The sequence below is a fragment of the Octopus bimaculoides genome, chromosome 23, assembly GCF_001194135.2.
Source record: "Octopus bimaculoides isolate UCB-OBI-ISO-001 chromosome 23, ASM119413v2, whole genome shotgun sequence".
In the NCBI taxonomy this organism is placed as follows: Eukaryota; Metazoa; Mollusca; class Cephalopoda; order Octopoda; family Octopodidae; genus Octopus; species Octopus bimaculoides.
Genome location: NC_069003.1, coordinates 16,097,143 through 16,108,371, shown reverse-complemented (window position 1 = coordinate 16,108,371; position 11,229 = coordinate 16,097,143). Strand labels below are relative to the sequence as shown.

Here is an 11,229-nt window from a genome sequence, read left to right as displayed (position 1 = left end):
GTGAGGTTGGTGTGTTTACGTTTCAGTAGCTAAGTGGTTCGGCAAAAGTGACCGATAGAAATAATACTAGGCTTAAAAAATATAAGTACTGAGGTCGATACATTCGACTAAAAATTCTTCAAGGAGGTTCTCCAGCATGACTGCAGTTTAATGACTGAAACAAGTTGAAGATAAAAGATACGTAGCCTATTAAAGAATTATGACAAATGAAACCCGAGGAATTTTCCGTTTCTTTCATAACTGTTCTTAATCTCCTGAACAAATGCTGAAAGGCAATTTTATCAACGTTGCAAATTCACAGCCATAATAATCCTTTCTAGTCCCCTCTACCAAAATTTAGGGATGGGGACTAGTGGATAAATTGACTCCAGTTCTCGACTGGTAATTATTTTTATTGACTCCGAAATGATGATAGGCAAAGTCGAATCCAGCAGAACGTAATGACGGACGAAATGCTGATAGGCATTTTGGCCGGTTTGCTAAATTATTCTGCCAGCTCACTGCCTTAATAATAATAATAATAATAACAATAATAATAATAATAATAATAATAATAATAATAATAATAATAATAATAATAATAATAATAATAATAATAATAATAACAATAATAATAATAAATAGACAATAAAACAACATCAATAATAAGTAGCATGAGCTTGGCCGTCACGGAACTAATAGCCATAGAAACAAATGTCAATATCACCAAAATAAATGACATAATACATGCAAGCAGCCACTGCAACTACAAAAGAAGCTGGATACTCCCTCAAAACCATCCAAACAGAAGTCCCACCACCCAAATAAACCCTGCGGATAAATAATATAAAAAAAAAGAAAGAAAGAAAAAAAAGAGAAAAGACTGTTAATTCTCAACGAAATTAGCAGACAATCAACACTACTAAGGAACAAGAAGGCAACAAAAATACTATGCAAATACATTACAGAAAAAGATTTACCTGAGGTAAAAGGAAATTTAAAGCAACATATCCCTGCCAAAGCACAAAGGATCCGCCGATATGAAAAACGCCAATGTTTCTTTGAACAAAACAAACAGTTCAACTCCACCCCCCCCAACTTTCACCTACCCTTTCATAAATTCACTCGAGGACAGCATCCCCCTCTCTACCCTCACTTACCTTTTCAATTGAAACTTTAATAAGTCGATGAGGGCTTTACCAAAGAGGAATGTTTCTGTCCTCATTCCTTTCAGCCTTGTCCACCAGACATCTTCTTTCGCCACAGCCACCAGACAAAAGAAAACTGCCTTGCGTGACCGATTAAAGGAGGGCGGCGGGACAATCATCATTATGGACTCGGCTGACCGACTGATCCGTCCCACACGCGACAGCACTTGTTTGACATAACTCTACGAGTCAGCAATGCCCGGACACTGAACGAGTGCATGCAGAACGGTTTCATCGCTCTGCGAGCACATCGGACGAGCCCGTGCCTGTAGAGTTTATCTCGAACTAGTAGCGCCCCCACCGGTAGCACTGCCAGACCAAAGACATCTGGAAATTATCCATAACACTTCCCTTTCGGAAAGTCCTCCGGAATTGACTTGCCAGTTCGTCTTCGTCGACGCCTAGGGTCACCCCGAGGACGTTGTCGCACTTCCCCGCTACTAATCTTCTGTAAATATCTAAAGTGAAACATCCACGGATCCTATTGTCCGACTTGCAGAGGATAGAGAGCGCCTGACGATATTCTAAGTGTCAGGCGCCCAGTCTCGGCCTATCTTTTACCCAGGACTGCAGCTCTGTCAAGGAGCTGCGGAAAGGCGTCTTACAGACGGAGCCAACACAGTTCACCTTCTAGAATTCATTGCAGACGGCGCAACCCGAGTGCGTGTCTGCCCATGAAAAGTCATGGCATGCCTAAGCCTCCACGCAGAGGGAGTTGGCAGCAAACAGACCACCTGACCATTGGAATGCATCCCTTCCACAAGAAAATAAACACCATACGTTCCAATTTAATCAAGCAGCAACTGGGGCAAGGCTAAGTAACAATCTATTAAGCAACAACTACCTCCAAAACATACTATCCACTCTAATTGTGAAGAAAAGAGAGGATGAAACCCATAAACTGACCACAGTCTGTCTACCCTATTTGAAAGGCTTCTCCGAAAAGATACAAAAGATATGCAGCCTATATGACATCAGGACTGTATTCGCAAATATCTCCTTCGAGTAAGACCACCAACAGAAGAGAATATGACCAAATACTGCGTGCAGCTGTGGTAGGTTATACAAAGGCGAAACATGTCGCCCCCTCAAAATAAGCGTAGAGGAACATCGCAAAGTTGTGGCACGAGGAGATATTGATAAATCGGGTATAGCTGATCGTGTATGCAAAAACGGAAACCACCTCCCCCTGTAGGATGAAGTTAAAATACTAGACAGAGAACACCACTGGAAAATACGAAAACTAAAAGAAGCAGCACATATGTTAGGACATAGTAACCTCCTAAGCTGATATGAGTAGCATATAGGAACCGGTATTAAAAAAGGATAGGAAGATATTAGATTTATAAGCCCTAACATTAACCCCATAATTGCCCACGGGCATGTGGCGTAGTAGTTAAGAGCGCGGGCTACTAATCGCAAGATTCCGAGTTCGATTCCAGGTAGTGATCGCAATAATGATAATAATAACAACAACAACATCGAAAAATACCTTGGCAAAATTTCCCCAGGATACCTGAAGAAGGCTGGAGAATACATCAGCCGAAAGGTTGTTTTAACAAGAAAGCAATCTGTAGGAACGATTGGATTACAGGAGCAGAGATTCAAGAAATTCAGAGAAAAGTAAAAAAAAAAAAAAAACAGAGTGAAACAGCAGTAGCAAAAAATGGTAATGAAAGGGTAAGACACGAAGAACATGAAACAAATGGAAAACGCAGAGTACCAGAGATTACTGATTAAGTAGCGTATGAAGACGATCTAGATAGACAAGAGACAGTAAAACTTTGAATGACGAAGAGAAAGAGATTTTAGTAATGTGACGAGGTAAAATGTCTGATTGTACTACCAAATGTAGGCTACAGGGATTGGACAAAATAATGGAAACACCTTAAAATTTCAAGCAAATTTATTTTAATATGGGGGAGGACCGCCTTTGGCAGTAATTACAGCTTCAATTCTACGAGGTATGGACTCGTACAAAGTTTGAATTGTTTCCAAAGGAATTTTTGTCCATACTTTAGCTAAAACAGTCTCCAGTTCTTGTAGTGATGATGATGGAGGATATCGACTCCTTACTTGTTTTTCTAAAGTGCACCATAAATTTTCAATAACACTGAAATCTTTGGAAACTGGGTTCTTGAGGTGGTCTTTATGCTCTGCAGTAATTTGGGGAGCTGTAATTTTGTGATACTTTCTAACAATTCAAATAAGAATCGGGCAGTCCCTATCTGAAAGTTTTGGTTTTCTTCCGGAGTTTTGTTTCCGGCGAGGAGGTTTTTTTTCCCTCTTTCTCAAAGGCAGTTATTACTTTCAATATAGTACTTCTTGATATACCAAACATTTCGGCTGTTTTCGTTACGCTAGTGCCTGCCATACGAGAACCAACAATTTGACCTCTTTGAAAGTTCGATGGATCTTACATTTTAATGAATTTTAATTACCTTTTTCTGATGATATCTGAACAGCAATTGTAGCAAAACATATTAAGCAACACTAATAATAAATCAAAAAACAAAAATAAACAAGCTTTTGACGGTTTTATAGATATTTCAAAATTATGATGCTAGGTATTTCCATTATTTTGTCCAACCCCTGTATATGGACAGAAACAAAAGAGAGGAGAGCCACAGACAAAGTATATGAGGTTTTAAGCTTGATGAAAACAGAAAACATCAGTGAAACAAACCAGTTAATCATAGTTGCTGCTAATGTTGTGGCTAATACAGTAGGCTACAAGCGAATAACTGAAGATATAGAAGCAAATGAAAAGAAAGAACCAAACTGGAGGAAGAGAATACGAATGAAACTGGAAAAGACACGGAACGAACTAGGGCAACTGAATAGGATAATGAGAGGAGAGCTCATAAATAAGGCAGTAATCAGAAAATTGAATGGACAGAACAGGTTAACAGAAAGGGGGCAAACAAACAGTACATGAAAAATTGACACAAACGGTGACAGAATTAAAGGCCAAATTGAAAAGATATGATGCTAGATGCAAAGGTTTCGAACAGAATAGACTGTTCCAATCAAATAGAAGGTGTCTATTTGAGGGAGAAAGAGGGAGGCCAACACCAGAAACTGATTCCAGATGTGGAATAAAGTAAAACAATTGGGGGAAGGCTGTGGAACAGGCCGACGAAACATAAAAAGGCGTGGAATGGCTAACAAAGATGGAAAGATAACTTGCCAAGACAAAAAGGAAGCTTATGACCGGTGTCTTGGCGGAAGAGTTATACAACCATGTGGAAAGTAGTAATCTACTTCCAGAAGAAGAGAAAGGATGCAGGAAACAAAGTAGGACAGCAAAAGATCACTTATTAATTGATAAAATGACAATTAGAAATTGTCGACGCAGATTGACGAGACTGAATGTAGCATGAGTAGATTACAAAGAAGCATATGACATTGTACCACACAGTCAGTTGGTTAAGTAAAACTATCTGAAAGCTGATATCAACCGGCTGTACTTGAGGAGAGACCAAGGTGAAAGAGGCTTAATAACAGTAGAAGAATGTGTACAGAAGGAAAGAAAAAGCGTAGTAGAGTATTTACAGAGCAGCACAGAAAAAATACTAGAGACAGTAAATAAAAAACAGGTGACCAAGCGCGTAATAGGAGAAAAGGACAAGAATGAAATACAAAGAGAGCAAGTCAGACAGATTAAAGGGAAACCTATGCATGGCAAATTTTGGAGAGTCACTGAAGACGTATGTGGAACTAAATCTTGGGCTTGGTTAAAAAGGGGGCAGTTAAAAAAAGAAACAGAGAGCTTAATTGTAGCAGCTGAGGATCAAGCGATAAAAACAAACAACTTCAGAAAAAATATATATCGACAGAATGTGTCAGAAAAATGTAGAGCCTGTGGAACTTGGAACGAGACATTATCACACATTATGGGAGAATACTCCAAGTTGGCACAGGAAGAATATAAGAAATGGAGGCACGACCAGGTTGTAAAAGTTTTACGCTGGAAACTGTGCCAGAAATGGGGATTTGAAGCTGGAAACACATGGTAGAATCCCCAAATCGAAAGAATATTGGAGTCGGAGAAATGTAAGATTTTGTGGGACTTGCCTATTCAAACGGACAAAAGCTTAGAAAATAACAGAGCGGACATAACAATTATAGATAAGGAAAAGCGAAGTTGTTTACTGATCGACCCATCATGTCCGTTTGATTCCAAGATTGTAAAGAAAGAGGACGAGAAAAAAATACAATCCCTTAAAATTTGAAATGGAAAGAATTTGGAGCGTGAGAACAGTAAGGGTCATGCCTATAATAATTGGTGCAAAGACAAATGTCTATAGACAAATGGCTGAAGGAGATTGAAATAGAATGCCCAGTAGAGCTTCTACAGAAAGTTTCTCTTAGGCACAGCAAGGATTATCAGGTGAGAACTTGTGAAAATTTAAGGTTACAGCTAGTAACCCGCTACCCACATAAAGACCGAATCTGAGCCAAACCAAAATAATAATAATAACAACAACAGCAACAACCACAACAACCTAAAACGTACATTGAATTTTTTTTTCACATGAAAAAAGAAAGATAAAAGAAAAATCACCAAATAAGCGTTTCGTCTCAACAACAACGCCACCAATCGTCCAACTTTGAAGGTAAAACCTCCTAAGGACCTTTGATCTATCGAATGAAGAAACATCACTTACCTGAATCGGTTTCGACATTCCCATAAGGTATCGTATGTCGTTAATAAGGATTTCCGAGTATTCTTCGCGGCTGGCCAATTCGATGATCCCTAATAGGGGTGACATAGCTAAGGTGATATCAGGGGAGCGGCATTCGTTCAATAAAATCGGATAGATATGTTTGTATATAATTTTCTGAAACCAGAGAAAAAAAGGACTAAGAAGTAGAAAGCAGAGCTTATTGAGATTTTTGTACAAAATCGATTTTCCAAAACCTTTCGTTCCAAAGCCTCTCCAGATTACTGATTCATCCGAATTAGGAGTGGCCACTTTGATCAACACGCACTAAATTAGGCATATATAAAAGTTTCTTAAATAACACTGTATAATACAATTTCTCTTCTTGGGTAGCAATTGTTACTTTCTGTTTATTTACCCTTAGAAAGTATGAAAAATGGCTAATATTCCCTTCAAACTTTGCTTTTGTTATATTTATTCAAACCCCGAAGAACCCCTCTCAACACATGGTTATAATTCCCCTCCCACCACCACTACTCCTGCTCATGATCAGAGATGCACATATTGTCAGCCACTAAGTGGCGTGCTTAAGTGGTTAAGGTAGAGCAACTGACAAACTAATATGTGATATTCAGCGTTGCATCTTTCTAAAATGTAATGGAAAATAAATTAGTTTCAAAACATTGATTTCCAGGTGACAAGACCAAAGTTTGAAGGGAATAGTAGTCATTTTGTTTGATTTCTAGATAGAAGCAAATAGGAAATAACATTTACTGATCTAAGCCAAAACGAAATAAAAATTTTGTTACACTGTAATTAAATGAAATTCAGTTATCTGTAATTTAGTGTAAATGATATAAATTTATTAATACTGTACTGTGTAAAATACTAGTCTGTACGAGGTACCAGTAAACTAGTTTGGCGGCCGTGGGAATTTGAAGTCCTTGCTTATGAATTAGTACATAGGCACAGATGAGGCTGTGTGATAAGAAGCTAGCTTCTCAACAACATGGTTTGGGGTTCAGTCCCACTGCGTGGCACCTTGGGTAAGTGCCTTCTGCTTTAGCCTCGGTCGGACCAAGGCCTTGTGAGTGTATTTGGTATTCGGAAACTGAAAGACGCCCATCGTATATATATATATATCATTTTCATTTTATCTAGTTTCAGCTCATGAGCTGTGGCCATATATACATTGTGTGTGTGCATAAATCTGTATGTATCTATGCCTTTATATTTGTCTTCCACCACTGCTTGACAACGGGTGTTGGTGTGCTTACGTCTTCCACAACTTAGCGGTTCGGCAAAAGAGACTGATAGAATCGGTACTAGTCTTTAAAAAGTCCTGGGTTCGACTTTTTCGACTAAAACCTTCAAGGCAGTGCTCCAGCATGACCACAGACTGATGAATGAAACAAGTAAGAGGTAAGAGATAAGCTCTGGACTATCAGCGTTCGGAAAGTCATTGTTGTATCTGCATGTTAATTGCTGTATTGATTTGTATATAATACACAGTTATGTATATTGCGTACCACTAATAGCGGGAAATGGAATCCCAGGAAAGATGTATCTGTTTTTCTCGAGTATTAGATCGTACAGAAAAAAAGAGTTTTGTTCGATTTAGTATGATTGCTGTATAAATGCATTGGAAACATTCACAGACTCTAAACAAAAACAAACTGTTTGTATTTGATTTACATGACTCTTAATGTGAAGTCGTGTATTGAGACATATTTTGTGTATCTTTGGAGGGTCATAATGCCAATGATAAACACATGCACCCGTTTTGTTTTGCTTCTTTATAATTTATTTGCCACTTGGTTAGCTATGTATCCAATTAATTAATTGATTATTTAATTATTTATTTAGTTAATAAATCAGTCAATTATGTTTGTCAAAGTTCTTTTTCGTCGTCCTTCTCGTCTTCATCAATAACATACTCTCTTCTCTTGGTCGGAGTCACAAATAGCGACGAAGGAATTTTGGAAAGCATATCCTATTGATTGCTCAACCGAATGATTAATCGAATAATCGATGATTTAGTTGGTCAAATAGTTAAACAGTCAATGAATAATAAGGAAGGGAAACTAGAAATAGTGCGTGTGGTTATTATTGGCATAATGACTGTCTCGTGATACAAAAAAAAAAAAAAGAATAACTATTCAAAGCAAAAAAAGATTGGAAATTGATCTTTGAACCTCCCGGTTTCGGCTGTAAAAGGATATCTGCTGCAAAGATGACCCGAAAGAAATCAGACGAAACTGGGTTTCGAAATAAACAAATAAAAACTGGAAAAAAGATTACCTTTGGTATAGTTGGAAGAATATGAACTAGACTGGCATAAACTTCAGATTTCTGCGTAGCATCCTGTAATTCTATTAAATCCAAGCATTGCAGACACGTAATTATAGGATCGTGAAAGTATCGCATCTGGAAATAGACGAGTAGCGGGGGGTTAGAGAGAGAGAGAGAGAGAGAGAGAGAGAGAGAGAGAGAGAGAGAGGGGAGAGAGGGAGAAAAAGTTTATCATTATCCGGCAAGCTTGGGGCCAGAGGTATCGCGGAGTTCTAGATTTTTCTGTTTTCTGGCGACAGCCTAAATATATATTTTAAATATAAAATATATTATAGAAAATAGATTCAAATTAATACATTTTTGTAGCATGATCTGTTTGATATTTATTAATCGGCTTAATTTTAAAAAAAATATTTCGCATTGTATCATTTACACAGTATAATGATTATAGGATGAAACTTAAACGAGGAAAAGTAAAGAGATACAGGTAAAAATGAATATACTTCTAAAGCAGAGAATGTTAAATCATTATCAATCCACTTAGAAAAGGTAAACAATAGAACTACTTTTAACGTATGTAAATTAGCCCATTAGAAAAACAGGGCCTCTTTACTAAATACTAAATACAATATATTGCATGAGCATTCCCGGTTTCTTGGGAGCCGGATAAGTGGTCCAGTACTGTATGTGGTCAGTTTACATAGGCAAGCACACATACATACGTATATATAAATGCATAGACGTATACGCACATAACTACTAATACATACACTCACATAAGTTCACAAAAATTTTAAAGAATTTTCAAAAGATTGACTATTAGTTACAGCTCCCACCATGCTTCTTTCTCAAAGACATCGGTACCCGATTAGACGCTGTTCTATCAATCTATCTGTTTGAACAGTAATACCCTATAACATTTTTACAGGTTCATCTGTCTGCTAAATATCTGTCACCTTTCTAGTCTTCTGATCAATAATTTTTTTTGGTAAGTATGGAGTTTAAGATACTTAAAAAGGATTCGCTATTATTACTGTTATTATTCAATATTTGGTAGTTTCAGGCAAATTTCTAGTGCATCACCTGCTACACATCCGTGTTGCTGGGGTTTCTGTTGCGGTGTTCTTTTTTTTGTTATTGGGAGTCTGAAAAGTCTTCCCAGTACTGTATTGCATCAGTTTCTTTTCTGTTATGAGGTGTGGTGAAGTCTTTTGTTGTATTAGTGTTGTGTGTGTAATGCATTGAGTATCTAGGCTGCTGGTGGTAGCTTATTTTATTGGATGTTTACTATATAGAGTGTATTGTGCGTGTGGATTGTTTTGTTTGGGTTGTTTTATTGAATTGATAGTGTATTGCCTAGGATGTGGCGTGGGAGTGGCTGTGTGGTAAGTAGCTTGCTTAATAATCACATGGTTCCGGGTTCAATCCCACTGCGTGGCATCTTGGGCAAGTGTCTTCTACTATAGCCTCGGGCCGACCAAAGCCTTGTGATTGGATTTGGTAGACGGAAACTGAAAGAAACCCGTCGTATATATGTATATATATATGTATGTGTGTATGTGTTTGTGCGTCTGGGTTTGTCCCACCCCAACATCGCTTGACAACCGATGCTGATGTGTTTACGTCCCCGTAACCTAGCGGTTCGGCAAAAGGGAACGATAGAATAAGTAATAGGCTTCCAAAGAATAAGTCCTGGGGTCGAGTTGCTCGACTAAAAGGCGGTGCTCCAGCATGGACACAGTAAAAAGACTGAAACAAGCGAAAGTGTAAAGAGAGAAAGAGAGATGTGGGCTGTTCCTAGCAGGGCTATTTTTTGGAAAGTGTGTAATGTTGAGGATCTAAGTATAGCATCTACGTTTTTGTTCATATGCATTTTTCTATCAGGCAAAATGCTCCAATTATTACTGGTATTATTTTCACATTATTATTATTATTATTATTATTATTATTATTATTATTATTATTATTATTATTATTATTTTCGTATACACACAACAGATTAGACTTGGAAAAGTAAAAAAAAAAACTAGCATCGGGTTACAACAAGTAACCTTAGACACCAAGAACCCTCCTAAGTATCCTGCAGCTGTACTAAACTGGGTTTCATGCCTATTTCCTATAGCCATCTGTTCAGATCTTTGGGGATAGTTCCCAATGCATCTATAACTATTGGGATACATTTTACCCGCACTTTCCATAGTCTCCGTAATTCAATGACTAGGTCCTACTTTGATTCATGTTCATACCATTTATTAGTATGTTCAAATCCTAGCTTTCTACATAATTCCCGGTGGATTTCTCTCCCGAGATTGTCATGTCTTGTATTCTTTCCGTGCCAGCCTGCTACATTCACTTACTATAAGAGTAACGCTCTCCTCCTTTGATTTGCATAACCTACATTGAGAATCTACTTGGTTTTTGTCTATCTTGACTTTTATCCAATTAGTCCTTAATGCTTGTGCGGCTACAAACAAACTTTCTGTTTCCCTTTTCAGCTTTCCTTTTTGCAATCATCGCCATGTCTCCCTGTGCTGCAACTATCTTCGGGGAATCTACCATGCAACCTACCAGTCAGATAATTTCTGTTCTTTTTTCTAGTTTTTGACTTCGTTTAGGTTTTTGGTTTCCCTTTGTCTTGCTGTAACTTTAGCAACTTTTAATAACCTTTCTTCACTATTACCTACATGGGAGTCTATATCTACTATAGCTAACGCCACGCAGTCTTCTTCAGATATTAACCCTCTTTCACCTTCTTTTCGTATAATCTTGCCATTCTCGCCTTTTAATAATTAAATAAATTCATGAATGGATGTTGTTTTCACAGCGATAATGCTCTTCTCAGTACATGAGTCATTCAAGTTAACATGATTTTTTGCACTTCCTGTAGGGATGGTAAGCCTGTATCATTTTCAAATAGGTTTCAATACCTTTTTTTTTTTATCATTCCTAGAGATCCTACAATCACTGGTACAGTAGTCGCCTTGAGATGCCACATTTTTTCAATTTCTATCAGCAAGTCTTTATATTTACTGATCTTGTCAAATTGTTTTGCCGCTATATTGTGATGGCAAGGAATACTCATG

The 11,229-nt window shown here is 37.7% G+C and overlaps 1 protein-coding gene across 1 annotated transcript in view; it reads right to left on the bottom strand.

The window, feature by feature from the left end:
- Positions 1-11,229, bottom strand: part of LOC106871154 (uncharacterized) — a 589,447-nt gene that overhangs the window by 82,656 nt on the left and 495,562 nt on the right. The window contains exons 10-11 of the mRNA XM_052976152.1: positions 8,156-8,281; positions 5,858-6,031 (exon numbers count right to left, since the gene is read on the bottom strand). Coding sequence (XP_052832112.1) covers positions 5,858-6,031; positions 8,156-8,281 — 300 coding nt within the window. The remainder of the gene's footprint in view (positions 1-5,857; positions 6,032-8,155; positions 8,282-11,229) is intronic.